Here is a 16,967-nt window from a genome sequence, read left to right on the forward strand (position 1 = left end):
TCCCAGTCCATCCATGGTGCAAAGTGGACTGGATCCAAAGGGCATCATAGCTCTCATGGCTGTGGCAGCAGGAGAACCCTCAGAGGAGTGGAGAACTGAGAGACCTCAGCACAAGCAGGAGCTCACCTCCAGGGCACTCCCCACTGGTCTGCCTCCCTCAGGGTGGTTTTCATCTGACTGTCAGTAAAGCTCCAGGGAGGGAATCGTCCTCCCCCTCAGCACATGCAGTTATAAAAGGCTTCCTGATGGCTCCAGGGGGGGCTGATTGATTTGACAGCACCTGTTAGAGAGACCAAGGCAGTGACTGAGCTGTGCTGGATTAGGCTGATTGCTGCTTGTTCAGGTGGCAGCCTGCACCTGAGGGCTGGCAACCACCTTGGGGTACTGCACAACTGCACGGGGGCAGGACGTGGGCAGAGTGTCTCACACAGGCTCACCAGGCAAGACTTGGGTGCTTGGCTTTCTCTGGGCACTTCTGATAGCCACACAGAATGGGGAGGGTTGGAAGGGACCCTAAAGATCATCCAGTTCCATGGGCAGGGACACCTCCCACCAGCCCAGCTTGCTCAAGGCCTCATCCAGCCTGGCCTTGAACACCGTGGTGGTGGAGTCACCATTCCTGGAGGTGCTCAAAAAAGCTTGGATGTGGCACTTGGAGCCAGGGTTTAGTTGCCAGGAGGGGTAAGGGGTTGGACTTGATGATCTCTGAGGTCTTTTCCAGCCTGGTTGATTCTGTGACCTCCAGGGAGGGGACATCCACAGCCTCCCTGGGCAACTTGTTCCAGTGCCTCACCACCCTCACTGGAAAGAATTTCTTCCTAATATCTTCCCTCTTCCAGTTTCAATCCATTCCCCTTCCTCCTATCACTACAAGCCCCTGCAAAAAGTCCCTCCCCAGCTTTCTTCCAGGACTCCTTTGACTTTTACCACAGCAGAAACCAGGAGTGAACTTGCAAGCTTGGAGGCAGCAGGAATGCCTGGCTGGAAGGCTAGCAGCCAGCCTGGATGGATTGGACTCAGGTCTGGATGGATTGGACTCAGGTCTGGATGGATTGGACTCAGGTCTCCTATGAGTCCAATCTGAAGATTGTCTCCAAGATCCTTAGACTATGGACTGTGATCCAAAGATCCTTAGACAATGGTTAAGTTTTGCATGGATTTTAAAACTCCTTGTGATAGGACAAGAGGAAATGGCCTCAGCTTGCACCAGAGGAGGTTTAGGTTGGATATTAGAGACAATTTCTTCCCCAAAAGGGTTGTCAAGGCCTGGCCCAGGCTGCCCAGGGCAGTGGGGAGTCCCCGTCCCTGGGGGGGTTTCAAAGCCCTGGAGATGTGGTGCTGAGAGATGTGGTTCAGTGGTGCCCTGGCAGTGCTGGGTGAAGGGTTGGACTGGATGACCTTAAAGGTCTTTTCCAGCCAAACCAATTCTGTGATTCCATGATTCCTTCCTTTCCCATGCTTTCAGTGGCAGCTCAATTCTCCTTTTCTTCCTCTTCACCAACCTGTTGTCTGGGTGGCAGCTTCCTTCCTGCTGCTGGTGCTCACAGATTCCCTTAAAGGCAACACCAACAGCAAGCAAACCCCTCCTGGTCCAAACACCACAGCCAGAGCTCTGCACAGCCCACAGACTAAAGACACTGCCACTTCTGACCCTCCAGAGCAGTTGTCACATGGAGAAGATCTGCAGGTGCCCTTCACAGCCACCTCCTTCTCCTGCAGCACCTCTGCCCCAATGGAAGGCAAATCCAGAGAGCTGCTTCCCAGAGGAATCTCTTTCACCCAGCAGCTTTTTCTTTGTCAGATCCCTCAGGAGCTTTGTGCCTCCTCTTTTCATTGCTGCTGCAGCACTGGGCCAGCTCTCTTTATGGCAATGCTTAAAACCCAGCACTGATTCCCTCTTCCCAAAAGCTCTCTTAGAAGAGGGGCCTCAGATTCCCTTACTGAGGGCAGACAGACAGCCTGGAGGCAGTCTGGCCTCCAGCCAGGCAGGTACCCAGGGTACACAAACACCACAACAGATGAAAAGGCTGAACCTGGGGAAAGAAAACTGCTCCAGCACTGCTCTGACTCAGGCTTTCCCCCACCCCAAATGCATTAGAGGGTTTTTTTTCCCCCCTCTGTAACCCCAAGACTCACAGCAAAGAATTCACTGTGGATTAATTGAGAACCCTGAGGAGTTCAAAAGGTTGCCTGTGCCTCCTGACACCTTGTGTGTCACTGGTTTCAAAGGAGCAGTGCCACCTCCTGTGGTGACAGGCACTGGGCAAGGGCAGAAGAGCCAGAGCTAGGAGCAGAACTGGGCTGCAGGGAGCCTGGAGAGCCTGGAGGGAGCCTGGAGAGCCTGGAGGGAGCCTGGAGAGCCTGGAGGGAGCCTGGAGAGCCTTCACTCCCATCTGGGCACTTGTTCTTGCAGGTGAAGGGGCACCTGGACTACATGAAGCAGATGGACACCATCCTGAAAGCTGTGGGCATTAAAACCAAGGAGTGCTGGCAGGAGGAGAAGGGCAGCAGCAGCCTCTGCAACCCTGCAGCCAAGAAGCCTCAGCAGGCAGCAGGCAGTGAGCCTGAGGAGGAGGAGGAGAGCAAGGAGGCAGAGCAGGATGGGGCTGGTGGTGAGGCTCTGCCAGCTGCCCAGCATCCCCCCCAGTGCCCTCGGGGGGAAACCTCAGAGCCCTGTCCCAACAGTGGGGACAGGCAGCAGGTGAAGGAGTGAACTAGAGCTGCCTGTGCTGGGCAGAGATGCTGAGCCAGCACTGCCACTGCTGCCAGCTGGCATTCCCAGAGGATTGTGGGCAGGGCTGGAGCTGTGGTTCCACAGCCTGGAGCGTGGCACCGGCTGGCACCGGATCAAAGCTTCTGGAGCAGCCACCCACAGCAGCTCCCAGGGCTGAGTCCTGCCTGGATGGGCTGAGTCCTGCCTGGCTCCTGAAGCAGCAGCTCTTCCCTCCTCACACAAGCCAGCTTTATCCTGGAAGGAAGCAGCTGCTAGGTTTATCCCTGAGGGAAGCAGCTGCCAGGTTAGAGGCTGTGCCTCTGCTGTGTAGCTCCTGGGAAAGCAGGTGGCTCAGGGGGGGGATTTTTTAAGCTGATGGTGGAGAGGGGCTCATCACTAAGGAATTAAAACACATTTTTTTTCCATCCCTGCTCCATCTAGTTGCTGGTTTTCAGGTGAGCAGGTGGGAGGCAGGCTCTGGCTGCCCAGCTGTGTGTCTCAGTGCTCTGCTTCTGCTCTGCTGCCCAGGGAGGTGAAAGGCTCAGGCTGCCTGGCTCCTTTCCCCAGCCTGCTGCAGGTTTGCTGCCAGGGCTTCTTGGGCTCTTTCCAATCACCAACTTGATTTCCCTATCTGCAGGCTGAGGGTGCTGAGTGTGTGAGGCCTCAGTGCTATCAGCAACACACTCTTGAGTCCCCAGGTGCAAGACAGCAGAAGAAACAGAGTGGGATTTGTAGGGTTTAGGACTTGGAGGAATTTCCTGCCAGGCTTTGCAAGCCAGCAGAAAAACCAGAGGGGGATTTGTAGGGTTTAGGACTTGGGGAAACTTCCTGCCAGGCTTTGCAAGCCAGCAACCCACAGTGACTTTGTTTTGGGTCCCACACTCATCTCCAGCCCTAAAAACCCCCTTCTGGACATACTCTGAGTTGGCTTTGAATAAAAGCAACACTTGGCATAGGATAAACACAAATCTGTTTGATTTCTACCTCCCAAACTGGCCTCCACCCACTTCTGCCCCAGCCTCAAGCCCTGCTTTAGCTCCCTGCCATCCAGAGCCTTCCAGACCCATAGAGGACTGAGCCACAGCTTCCACCAGAGCTCCTCCTCTGAGCCCATGAAAATGCACCCAGCAGGACCATGGCAGGAGGGACCCAACCCTGCTGAGAACACCCTGGTGGGTTTGTGGTGTAAAGCAGACAATAAATGTGAATAAATACCTCCCACATCCAGGGCTGGTGGGGCTCCATGGCTCAGGAGAGAGGCAATGGTTGCAGCTGCTGATTTCAGTGGTGGTGCTGCTGGCTGCAGGAAAGTTCTCCACCCTGCCAGAGGAGTGGTCCAGGAGCAAACAGCTGATCACAGAGGACTGGCTTGATGAGTTCCAGAGCAGGGAACACTTGGCTGGCAGAGGCTGGACCCTCTGTGTCCTTCCTTGTCTGCTGCTGCCATTCCCTGATAGACCTTCAGAGCTCAGTCTGTGTTCTTCTCCCTCCCTTTTTTTTCCCTGGTGGGGTTTTCTGTTCTAGAAGATGTCCATCAGATCTTCCTGCTTGACCCCAAACCCAAGCTCCCTGTGCATGGATACGTGGCCAAAAAAAACCCCACAACTGTGCTAAAGAGTTGGGTGTTTGAATCTCTGCTCAGTCCTCTGCTTCCTAGTAGTAACCACTGCTGGGGCAAGAAATGTCCTAGAAACACTTAGGGGGGGCAGGTCTGGAACACAGCTGGGCAAGGTGGAAAGGAAAACTCAGGAGACTTGCTTGGAGTGTGGCTGCTGCTTCCAGCATCTCCTGTCCCAGGAGACATTGGAAGAGGCTGTGGCTGCCCCCTCCCTGGAGGGGGCTTCAAGGCCAGGTTGGATGAGGCCTTGAGCAGCTTGGGCTGGTGGGAGGTGTCCCTCCCCCTGGCTGGAGGATCTCTGAGGTCCCTTCCAACCTGAGCCATTCCCTGACTCTCAGAATCATGAGCTCCAGGAGCACCAGCACTGGTGTGAGCTGGGCAAGAGGCAGCAAAGCTTGGAGGGTCCAAGTCCAGGGAGGGCAGTGACCAAACACTGCCCCAGCCCTGCAGCCAAAGGCACTTGAGGAAGGGTTTGCTGGAAGCATTGGTGGTGTGTTGGGTTTTTGAGGTGCCCACTCACCACATTACTCACTCTTCCCTCCACTCCTGGCTCTGAGGAGGGCTGGGGGCTGTCATTTAGAAGCCAATATTCCTCTAGATCCTCACTGGCAGGGAAAAACTCTTATTTTCTAATGGCATCATCTACAACCTGATGGCTTGTCAGGACAAAAATAGGAAGCTGGAGGATGAAATCTGAAGGGAAGCTTCTCTGGTTAGTTCCTCCTGTCAGGATACCCAGAGAGCCACAAACACATCTCACACCCACGGCCTCCAGGAGCAGCTCTGAACGTTCTGCAGCAGCTCCCATCCCCCCTGCTGCAGCCTGCTGGTGATTCCACACCCAGCTCCCACCCTGCTGGTGATTCCACACCCAGCTCCCACCCTGCTGCAGCTCCTCCTGGTTTCTGCAGGAAGCAGAGGCAGGTCCAGCCCTAGCCTGGCCAGGACACGAAGCTCCAAGATGTTCTGTGGGCTGCAGCAGCCCCAGCCCTCTCCTCTCTGAGTCAGGAGATGTGGCTTCCACTGGGGCTCTTAGAGGTGGTCTGCTGAGCTGGGAGAGTGGAAGCTGACTCTGAGCTGTGGTCTCAGTGTAGGGAGGTGTGGGCTGCTGGAAGGGTCTGGAGTCTGAGGGGCAGCCTAACCAGAGAGGAAAAGGCCACAGGGATGCTCTGGGCACCAGGGAGACTTGGGATGCTCTGGAAGCTGGGATGCACAAGGTGCCAGGGATGCTCTGATGCTCTGGATGTGCTGGGCTGGGGAGTAACCTTGACTCCAGGATGCTTTGGATATTCTGGATGCTGGGATGGGACCTCAAGGTACTTCAGATGGTGAGGATGCTCTGCCCTCCAGGGTACTCCAGATGTTAGAGATTCTCTGCACTCCAGGATGTTCTGGATGCTGGTGATGCTCTGAAGCCAGGATGCTGACTCTGAGCTGTGATCCAAGTGTAGGGAGGTGGGGGCTGCTGGATGGCTCTGGAGTCTGAGGGGCAGACTAACCAGAGAGGAAAAGGCCACGAGAAGCAGCTCTTGAAGAAGGCTGAGGAACTGGTGATGGTGAGCAAAGGAGGGATGGAGCAAGGCAGATGGATTCAGCCAGCAGGTGGCTTTGCACTCTTCACACCTCCCCCTGGAGCACTCGGTGGGGACAGCTCCAAGGAGATGCTCACCTTGTTCAGAGGGGCTCCAGCAGCACTGGCTGGGCAGGGAGGTGTCTTGTGGCAAAAGTCCCCTCTGGAGCCTTCACACTGAGCTGGGGGAGCCTCCCCAGCAGGCAGAGGTCCCTAACCCCTGCTGTTGGGGTGCCCTAACTCAGGCCAAGGGGGTGCTGAGCTGCTTGGGCTGCAGCTCCGTGTCCGGAGGCTCCACATCGAACAGGCTGAGCAAGGGGGCACGGGGCAGGGCCCTGGGGCCCTCACCAGCTGGCAGCAGGCTCTGCTTGTTGCCCAGCACCCCTGAGTCCACTGAGTCAGTCTCAGCCTGCAGGGTGAGGACGTTCTTGAGGGAGGTGGCAGCTCGGGGCCCACTGTTGGAGTTCCTCATGGAGAGGGAGACGGCGCTGGGACGAGGCTCCCCCGAGCGCCGGCAGCAGGGCAGGTACTTGCCCATGGCCCTCTTGAAGTCCCTCATGAAGAGTGGGTAGATGATGGGGTTCATGGTGCTGTTGCAGTAGCCCAGCCAGGTCAGCACGTCGAAGAAGCCAGCAGGGACACAGCCACAGACTGCCTGGAGCAGGGACACAGCAAGGGTTAGCCACGGCTGCCACCTCGGCCCCGCTCCTCAGGGGTTCCCCAGACACAGACTCCCAGACTGCTTCGGGGGGGAAGGGACCTTTAAAGCTCATCCAGTCCAACCCCCTGCAGCTGGCACAGCTGCAACTAGAGCAGGTTGCTCACAGCCCCAGTCTGACCTGTGATGGTGCCAGGGATGGGACATCTCCCACCTCTCTGGGCAGCCTGGGCCAGGCTCTCACCACCCTCAGGGTCAAACATTTCTCCCTTCCCTCCCCTCTGCATCTCCTTCTTTCAGTTCCAAACCATCACCTCTTGTCCTGACACAGCAAGCCCTGAGAAAAAGTCTCTCCCTAACTTGATGATGGCTCCTTGAAGCACTGCAAGGCCACCAGAAGGTCTCCCTGGAGCCTTCTCTTCTCCAGGCTGCACAACCCCAACTCTCCCATCCTGGCCTCCCAGCAGAGCCCTTCCAGCCCTGCCAGCATTGCTGTGGCCTCCTCTGGCCCTGCTCCACCAGGTCCCTGTCTGTGCTGTGCTGAGGGCTCCAGAGCTGCCCCAGCACTGCAGGGGAGGTCTCAGCAGAGCACAGCAGAGAGGCAGAATCCCCTCCCTGCCCCTGCTGCCCACACTGCTGGGGATCAGCCCAGGACAGGCTGGGGCTGGGCTGGCAGTGCTCAGTGCCAGCTCCTGTCCAGCTTTGCACCCTCCAGCACCCTCAAGTCCTTCTCATGCCAACATTTCCCTTTTGAAGGTCCAGGTCAGGTTGTTTGGGGCTGTGAGCACCCTGCTCCAGTTGGGGATGTCCCTGCTGACTGCAGGGGGGGTTGGGCTGGGTGAGCTTTAAAGTTCCCTTCCAACCCAAAGCAGCCTGGAGAGGTTTTTCCTTGCTGTTGCTCCCCTCATTGGTCCTAGAGGTTTTCCAGCAAGACCTGCAGCTGCCTAACACTGAACCCAGCTGGAATGGAAGTGCAAACCTCTAGAGACCCCAACACAACCCCCCTGACAGGTTTACCTGGGTCACATTGGTGACAAAGAAGGGGAGCCAAGCCACGAAGAACATGCCCAGGAGGATGCCCAGCGTCAGGCTGGCCTTCAGTGCCTTCTTGCTGTGCTTGTTGGTGAACCTCCTGCTCTCACTGCTGGCCACAGGCTGGCTGGGGGCACAGGGGACCTGCAGTGGCAGATGGGTGCTCAGTAAGTGGATCTCCTGGCATCAGCACCAGCCTCCTGCCCAAGGGTGCTGTAAGTCCTGCACCAAACCTCCTCTTATTTATTTCCCTTCTCCCAGGGGGCAGGAGGATGGCACAGAATGCAGACCCTGACCCATGGGTCAGGAAGAGGAAGCAGCAGAAATCCCCAACCCTGAAAGGATTTGGTGGACAAAAAGTTATCCATGGGACAGCAATGTGCCCTCGTGGCCAAGAAGGTCAATGTTGTCCTGGGGTGCATGAAGACTGTGGCCAGCAGGGCAAGGGAGGTTCTCCACCCCCTCCACTCTGCCCTGGGGAGGCCTCATCTGGAGGTCTGGGGCTAGTGTTGGGCTCCCCAGTTCAAGAGAGACAGGGAACTACTGGAGAGAGTCCAGGGGAGGCTCCAAAGCTGCTGAGGGGCCTGGAGCAGCTCTGTGAGGAGCAAAGGCTGAGAGCCCTGGGGCTGAGAGCCTGGAGAAGAGCAGCCCCAGAGGGGAGCTGAGCAATGCTCAGCAAGAGCTAAAGGAGCTGTGGGGGGCAAGAGGCTGGGGCCAGACTCTGCTCAGTGGTGCCCAGGGACAGGACAAGGGGCAGAGGGCACAAACTGGAACCCAGGAGGTTCCACCTGAACTTCTTTGGAGAGAGGGTGCTGGAGCCCTGGAGCAGGCAGCTCCTCCCTGTGTAACTGAAGAAGGCCTCATGACCACTCAGCTTCCTGCCCCAAAAGAGAACCAAAACCCAGCTGCAAAGATGGCACTTGAGTGGTCCCAGGGTGGAGCCCTCATTTCCAGCTCATCCTGAGCCAGGTTGGGAATCTCAGCAGCCTGCTGGGACACTGTGGAAATACTGGGGAGGGAGGGGAGAGCTGCTGCTGCTTTCCCAGGGCAGAGAAGAGCACCGAAGCCCCGGGTGCTGCAGGGCTGTGGCAGTCTGAGTGCAGGGGGGGAAGAAAATCGACATTCTGTGCTATTTTCTGTTCATTCTTTAATTCTCCCTCTCCTTTTGGGAGCCTGGCAGAAGCCAGCAGCAGCAGCAGAGCTGGCAGGGTCAGAGTGCTGGCTCCTTCCTTAAGAGAGGAGAAGAAGAAACTCAAGGAAGGGATTTCAAAGCAATTAAGTTTGTCTTTTCCCTGTAGGATGGGAGGTCAGGGAAGCCAATTAGCAGGAATTAAAGCTGTTAGTTGTTAGTGGCAATTAAGCTGCTCCTGGGGAAGCCCAAATGAGCTTGGGTCACGCTTTGGGCTCTAAACGACCAGGGGCAGGGCTTTGGAGCCATTTTGCTCTTCCCATTTCTGGCCCAAGTAACAAAAATAGAAGCTGGCTGCTCCAGCACGAGGTGCTCCCCAGAATTTGGTGCTTGCTATTCACTCAGCTCCTTCTCCTCCATACGTCTCACACCCACCAGGGCTGAGATTTACGAGCAGCAAGGCAGAGAAGATGAAAACCCTCCGGGATGACGCCGAGAGGAGAGGGAAAGGGAAGGCCAAAGCTGAATTTATTTCGTGCTGCTGAGCAATTGATTTTTTTTTTTTCCCCTGGATCTTCATTTTATTTCCTCTGCTCCTGCTGTTTGCTGTGCTCCTGAGCAGCTTAAATGCTGGGACAAGACACAAAGCGCTCTGGAGGACACCGTCGGGGAGCTGGGGCTTGCCTAAAAACCTCCCTCCCCCTCCGTGGCCTGGTGGCCAAAGCCCTTTGTCAGCTCCAAGCCCCTGAGGGCAGAAATCCTCCCCCCAAGGAGCAAGGTCCCTGTGAACTCCTTCCCTGCAGTGTGGTGTCCTCAGTGGTGCTGGTGACCAAACCCTTTATCAGCTCCAAGCCCCTGAGGGCAGGAAACCTCCCCCTAAGGAGCAAGGTCCCAGTGGCCTCCTCACCTGCAGCATGGTGTCCTCAGCCCTTTGTCAGCTCCAAGCCCCTGAAGGCAGAAATCCTCCCCCCAAGGAGCAAGGTCCCTGTGACCTCCTCACCTGCAGCGTGGTGACCTCAGTGGTGCTGGTGACCAAACCCTTTGTCAGCTCCAAGCCCTTGAAGACATAAATCCTCCCTCCAAGGAGCAAGGTCCCTGTGGCCTCCTCACCTGCAGCGTGGTGTCCTCGGTGGTGCTGGTGACCAAACCTTTTGTCAGCTCCAAGCCCCTGAGGGCAGAAATCCTCCCCCCAAGGAGCAAAGCCCCTGTGGCCTCCTCACCTGCAGCGTGGTGTCCTCGGTGGTGCTGGTGGCCACGTTGGAGGCCAGGGAAGCCACCTGCACCGCCTGCTTGCGGGCGGCCAGCAGGATGCGGCAGTAGGTGAAGGAGATGGCGGCGGAGGGGAGGAAGAAGGTCAGGCAGGAGGCCACCAAGGCGTAGGGCAAGCTGACCAGCAGCCTGCACTGCTCCTCGTCCCCCCGGGAGGTGACGTTTGGGGCCCGAAGCTCGAAGTCCAGCTCGTGCCAGCCCATCTTGATGGGCAGGAAGGAGGCCAAGGCGGCCACGGTCCAGGTGGCCAGGATGAGCCAGAGAGCTCTGCAGGAGGTCATCCGCAGCTTGTACTTGAGCGGGGAGAGGATGAGCAGGTAGCGGTCCAGGCTGATGAGGCAGAGGTTGAGGATGGAGGCGCTGCAGCACATCACGTCGAAGGAGTACCAGAGGGAGCAGAAGCCGCCCTGCAGCACCCAGCGGCCGTACAGCTGGTTCAGCATGGCCGGGGGCATCACCACCAGCCCCACCATCAGGTCGGACATGAAGAGGGACACCAGGAAGTAGTTGGAGGTGTTGCGGAGGGAGCGCTGCGTGACGATGAGGAGGATGAGGAGGAAGTTCCCGGCCGCGGTCAGCAGGATGATGAAGCAGAGGAAAGCGGCCAGCCAGCTGCTCCCCGCCAGCAGCGAGCGCTCCCCCAGCACGCTGGCGTTGGGGGTCCCCAGGTCGCCCTCCATCAGGAGCTGGGGGGGCAGGGCTGGCTCTGGAGCCGGGGAGGGAACTTCTCCACTGTCGCCTCCGCTAGGTGATCATTGCCGGAGCCGGCTCCAGGGGCAGAAGTCCCACCTCGGACTGCCCTCCCTGTCCAGCTTCCCTTCTCCTCTCCCGCTCTTCCCCCACGCTCCCTCCTCACTGGCACTCAGGGCAGCAACATTCCCAGGAGCCCAGCAGCAGCAGCACAAGTTTCCCTTCCCCGTTACTCACAGCCAGGCATTCCCTCCTCTCCCAGTGCTGGGATGTCCCTGGAAACTGCTTCTGGATGCTGGGGATGCTCTGGGCACCAGGGAGACTCGGGATGCCCTGGAAGCTGGGATGCACAAGGTGCCAGGGATGCTCTGATGCTCTGGTTGTGCTGGACTGGGGAGTAACTTGGACTCCAGGATGCTTTGGATATTCTGGATGCTGGGATGGGACCACAAGGTACTTCAGATGGTGAGGATGCTCTGCCCTCCAGGTTACTCCAGATGTTAGGGCTTCTCTGCACTCCAGGATGCTCTGGATGCTGGTGATGCTCTGGACCCAGGATGCTCAAGGTTCCAGGGATGCTCTGGATGCTGGGGATCCTGTGGATTCCAAGATGCTCCAGATGCTGGGGATGCTCTGCACTCCAGGATATTCCAGATGGCAGCAATGCTCTGGGCTCGGGGTACTCTGAATGCCAGGGATACTCTGGACTCCAGGATGCTCCAGGATGCTGAGGATGCTCTGGTACCCCCGAGGCTCAGCTCTTGCTTCCCCCAAGCTGTGCCTGGCTGCCCGCAGAGCTCTGTCCCCCGGGGCCGTGTGGTCCCACTGAGCTCCTCCGTGCCTGAGCCGTGCCGCTGCAGCCAGCCAGGAGAGGCAGAGCAGCCCTGAGGCGAGCCCGGGGATGCTCCCAGCCAAGCTCTGCCCTGAAGAAGAGGAAGATGCAGACGAGAGAAGGTTCCTTTCCCCCGGCAGGGACGTGTGTGAGGCTGGGTGCAGGTGCCGGGCAGACCTTTACCTGCCGCTCTGCGATGCACAGCAGAGGATGCAGAAACGCTGCTTCGGAGGAGGTGGGGCTGGGAGCGGGGGAGAGAGGAGGCGATGGAATGAGATGCTGATGAAAGCAGCGAGGCTGCTGGAAACTCCACAAAGTAGCAGCCAGAGAGTTCCCTTTTCCCACCTTAAAGAGACAGCCAGCACCGTGCTCTGCCTGCCCTCCACCTCTGCCAGGAGCAGAGACCCTGCGTTTGCCTGGCCAGCAGGCACAGACCCAGGGGCTGGCAGGGCTGTGGCTCAGCCCAGCTGGGCAGCAGTGAGCACCAGGCTCCATCCATCCTCTCTCCTGGTCGAGGAACAGAAAGGGTTTGCAAAGCCAAAGAAAAAGCAACAACAGCTCACAGCTGCCTGCCCAGGAGGCAGCCAGGGGCACGGAAGGGACTCGCTGGCTGCATTTGGAGTGACCTGCAGCCAGGGATGGAGGGGTGTGAGCAGAAGCCAAAGGGAATGGCTGTCCTCATGCTGGGACAGCCAAGGGTCTTGCCCCTCCACCCCGGGGTTCTTTGGGCTGACCTCAGAGCAGCCCAGGCCCTGCCTTGGATGGACCCAGGAAGGAGTCCTTTGGCGACTGGGAGGCAACAAGGAACCAGAGACTCACAGAATCATTTTAGCAGGAAAAGACCTTCAAGAGCATCCATTCCACCATTCTCTGACTCTACCAAGGCTGGGGCTGAACCATGGCCCTCAGCACCACATCTCTGGGGCTTTGAAACCACTCCAGGGATGGGGATTTGACCACCTCCCTGGGCAGCCTGTGCCAGTCTTTGAGAACCCTTTCAAGGGAAGAAGTTTCTTCTAATATCCAACCTAAACCTCCCCTGGTGCAGCTTGAGGCCATTTCCTCTTGTCCTGTCACTTGGTACTAGGGAGAAGAGACTGACCCCACCTGGCTCCAACCTCCTTTCAGGGAGTTGCAGAGAGCCAGAAGCTCTCCCCTCAGCCTCCTCTTCTCCAGGCTGAACACCCCCAGCTCCCTCAGCTGCTCCTCCCCACCTCTGTTCTCCAGACCCTTCCCCAGCTTTGTTGCCCTTCTCTGGACCCATTCCAGCATCCTTCTTGGAGTGAGAAGATAACAGAGAACCAAGGGGTCCTGCTGGCTTCTTCATCCCTTCTGGTTCAGAAGACACTTCTGGATCTTTAAGGGCTGCTAGGTATCCCCTGCCACCACCTCCTCTTCTCAGCACCAGCACCTCAGGGTGCTTGGCAGGGACTGATTTGTTGTGTTGGTTTGGTTTTGGTTTTTTTTCCATTAGCCAGCTGCCAAAAGGTGTTTTTTCTCCTCAAATAAATGGCTGCTGTTTCTGCTGTGGGTTGAGCAGAGCCAAGAGCACTGACTCCAGCACAGACCCAGAGCCATGTGTCTGCCCCTGTGGTGCTCCTGGCACCTAGCCCTGAGGTCACAGTGCCAGCTGCTGCTCTTTCTTCCCCTTGGCACCTCCAAAGCCCTCATCAAAGTGCTTCCCTTGGGAAGATGCTGCTGCAGATGTGAGGGTGAGCTCCAGCTGTGTGTGCTGCACGCCCCACCAGCCTCCTCCTGCTGCCCAGGACCCCACCCTGGGGCAGAAATTTGCCTCTTTACCAAGATCTACTCATCTCATCACCTTTTCTGGAGAGCAGAGCTGGTGGAAACCATCCCCTGCAGATGTGTTGAGGAACCATAGAATCAGAGAATTGTCAGGGCTGGAAGGGAGCTCAAGGCTCAGCCAGTCCCAACCCCCCTGCCATGGGCAGGGACACCTCACATCACAGCAGGTTGCTCACAGCCACATCCAGCCTGGCTGCAAAAACCTCCAGGGATGAGGCTTCCACCACCTCCCTGGGCAACCTGTGCCAGTCTCTCACCCCCCCTCATGAGGAAGAATGCAGTGCAGGGGAGAGAGCAGAGAGAGGCCATCAGAGATGCTGCAGCTGAGAGGCTTCTGCAGGGCCAAAGGGAGGATGTGGACCTCGTTTTGAGGCAGGTTTTATTGGTTTGAAACTAAAAAAGGGGAGACTTAAGCTAGATGTAAAGAAGGCATTTTTGACAGTGAGAGTGGTGAGACCCTGGTTGCCCAGAGAGGTGGGAGATGTCCCATCCCTGGAACCATTCCAGGCTCTGTCATGCTTTCCTCAGTGGCTGAAGGGGCAGCTGAGGGGCTGTGAGCAAGGCAAGAGGCAGAGCAGGACTCACCTCTGTGCCTGGCCACAGCCCACAGGCAGCCCAGCACCTCCCTGCCACTGGCAAGCTGCTCACTGGCAAACAGCTGCTGCCACTGGTACTGGGACAAGCTCTCCTGGGAGCTTGCACACAACATCTGCCCTCCCTCTGCTTCCCCAGGATTCATCTCCCTTTGGATGCTCCCAGCCAAGCCTCCCCTCCCAGGCCACCTCTGCGTCACTGGCAGGCAGCCCCGGGGCAGAGCGCCCAGGCGAGGATCTGGTCGCAGCAGGAGGTTCCTTCAGAGGAGCTCTCCCAGCACAAAGCTTCACTTCCTCAGCCCATCTGTGCTGGGAACAAGCAAGAAAAGCCCAGCCCAAGCCCAGGCTGCAGCAGCCTGCTCGGCACAGGCTGATCCCAGCTGGGGGCAGGCTGGTGCTGAGCGAGGCAGTGGTGCTCAGCCCCAGGACACGACTGCTGCTCAGCCCTGCTGCCCCCCGAGCTCAGCACCTTCCCTGCTCATCTCCAGAGCCTTTGCTCCACAGAAGGATGTGAAGTGTGTGACAGCATCACAGGATAACAGAATGGTAGGGGTTGGAAAGGACCTCTGGAGATCATGGCTCTGAGCAGCCTGATCTGGTGGGAGGTGTCCCTGCCCATGGCAGAGGGGTTGGAACTGGATGATCCTTGAGGACCCTTCCAACCCTGACAATTCTATAATTGAGTCCAACATCCCTGCCAGAGCAGGAGCCCCTAAAGCAGGTCACACAGGGATGCATCCAGGTGAGCCTTGGAAGCCTCCAGAGATGGAGACTCCACCACCTCTCTGGGCAGCCTGCTCCAGGGCTCTGCCACCCTCACAGTAAAGAAGTTCTCTCTCATGTTTAGAAGCAAGTTCCTATGCTCAAGGTTATGCCAATCACCTCTTGTCCTGTCACTGGGGACCACTGGCCCCATCCTCCTGACACCCACCCCTTAGGTATTTGTAAGCATTAACAAGATCCCCCCCTCAGCCTCCTCTTCTCCTAGCTAAACAGCCCCAGGTCTCTGTGTCCTCCAGGGCTTCTGTCCTCCTCAAGTGGGGATGTGGGGGTGCCCAGGCATCAGTGGGACTGGAGGTCTGCAAAGCCAAGCTGTGCCCTGCCCAGGGAATGCTTGATGATAGAATCATAGAGTGGTAGAGGTTGGAAGGGTTGAGGAGAGGCTGAGAGCCCTGGGGGTGGTTAGTCTGGAGAGGAGAAGACTGAGAGGGGATTTGATCAATGTTTATCAATATCTGAGGGCTGGGGGTTAAGAGGGAAGGGACAGGGACAGGCTCTGCTCAGTTGCATCCTGGGATAGGACAAGGAGCAATGGATAGAAACTCCAGTACAGGAGGTTCCACCTCAACATGAGGAGGAACTTCTTCACTGGGAGGATCAGGGAGCACTGGAACAGGCTGCCCAGAGAGGTGGTGGAGTCTCCTTGTCTGAAGACTTTCCAGCCCCATCTGGATGTGTTCTGTGTGACCTGTGCTGGATTCTCTGCTCCTGTTCTGGCAAGGGGGTTGCACTCGATGATCTCCAGAGGTCCCTTCCAACCCCTGACATCCTGTGATGCTGTGTACCTCTGGAGATGATCCTCAAGTCCAACCTCTCCACCAAAGCAGGGCCGCCTAGGGCAGGTCACACGTCCAGGATCCAAACGCCCTTGGACAGAGCCTGCTGGGTTCCAGCCAAGGCCCTCTGAGTCCCATCCTCACTCACAAAGGAACATCCATGGCCGTGTCCATGCCCAAGTTCATCTTCCTCCTCTCCGGAGGCACCGCTGGAGGCCACCAACATCTGGACGCCACAGACCGCCCTGGACCGACAGCGCCACCTGGTGGCCGCAGAGCAGATAAGGGCTGCGTGACGCCGCGGGGACCCCACACGCTTCCCACCCACACCAGTGGGAACAACCAGTGGGAACAACCCCAGGCTGCGGCAAGATGGGACCCTGAGGCCACACATGCCTGGGCACAGCTGGCAGGCAGGCTCCACATGCAGCCCAGATGGTCAGCGTTTGGGGAGGCTTTTCCCTTTAGAATCACAGAAGGGTAGGGGTTGGGAGGGACCTCCAGAGATCATCCAGCCCAACCCCCCCTGCAGGATCCCCTAGGGCAGGTCGCACAGGAACACATCCAGATGGGTCTTGAAAGTCTCCAGAGAAGGAGACTCCACAACCTCTCTGAGCAGCCTGCTCCAGGCCTCCAGCACCCTCACAGCAAGGAAGCTTTTAGCATCTTCCTCCCCTCCTCCTCCTTCTCCTCCTCCCAGATGGAAAGCAGAAAGCCAAATGGAACATCCCAATCCCATGCCTTGCTGTCCCCTCTGGTGTCCTGATGCCTACAGCCTCTGCCCCATCAGCACTGGGGTGCCTGCTGCCAAAATCCCCAGAGAGGCACCAGAGCCCTGGGAAGTGGAACCACAACTAATTTATTTCAGAAAAAAAAAAACAAAACAACAACAACCAACCAACCAACCAAAGAACCCAACCAAACCTTGTAAAAAGGAGGGGGAGGCATGGATTACAAGCTCTGGAAGCTCTTGTCAGGACAAAGAAATCAGCTTTATACAGCAGAGAGAAAGGGGCAGCAGGAGGGGCCCAGGGCTGTCCCCCCACCCCAAGCCTCCCCCTGCAAAGGGACATCAGCATCCCAGCCCTCAGCCCCCTTCTCCCTCCACCACCATTAAAGTGCAGCAGGGAGAGAGGGAGAGGGGCTGGCTCCCACCCAGAGCAGCCCAGTACCAGCCTGCTCTTGGCCCTCCCCTGTGGGCCACAAGATGTGAAGCCTCACACCAGGATCCAGCTCCCTCAGGTAGTTGTGGTGGCTCTGAGGACCACCAGGATGAGGGCTCTCACCACCAAGCTTCCAGCAACCTCAGGCATGCAGCCCCTGAGGCACATCCTGGGGCAAATGGCTCCCCAAGAGCTACCAAATCCAGGGGCTTGGGGCAGAATAAAGGTCCAGATGGTGCCAGGAGGAACAGAGTGTCCAGACTGAGCCCACATGTCCCCAGGCAGGGAGAGGAAGGGGTGCTGCTAGTCCCACACAGCCCAGCAGAGAGGTGTGGAAC

The 16,967-nt window shown here is 57.7% G+C and overlaps 2 protein-coding genes across 2 annotated transcripts in view; one reads left to right on the top strand and one right to left on the bottom strand.

Moving 5' to 3' along the window:
• The window catches only part of TMCO4 (transmembrane and coiled-coil domains 4), a 38,314-nt gene extending 35,601 nt beyond the window's left edge, over nt 1-2,713 (top strand). The window contains exon 13 of the mRNA XM_054394858.1: nt 2,414-2,713. Coding sequence (XP_054250833.1) covers nt 2,414-2,713 — 300 coding nt within the window. The remainder of the gene's footprint in view (nt 1-2,413) is intronic.
• Nucleotides 2,714-6,142: 3,429 nt separating this feature from the next.
• HTR6 (5-hydroxytryptamine receptor 6) lies at nt 6,143-10,669 on the bottom strand. The gene is made up of 3 exons (XM_054395090.1): nt 9,941-10,669; nt 7,577-7,735; nt 6,143-6,556 (listed from the first exon to the last, which is right to left on the bottom strand). Exons 1-3 carry the CDS (start codon nt 10,667-10,669, stop codon nt 6,143-6,145), a joined length of 1,302 nt encoding a protein of 433 aa, XP_054251065.1.
• Nucleotides 10,670-16,967: the final 6,298 nt, after the last annotated feature.

This window comes from Indicator indicator, chromosome 32 (genome assembly GCF_027791375.1).
Source record: "Indicator indicator isolate 239-I01 chromosome 32, UM_Iind_1.1, whole genome shotgun sequence".
Lineage (NCBI taxonomy): Eukaryota > Metazoa > Chordata > Aves > Piciformes > Indicatoridae > Indicator > Indicator indicator.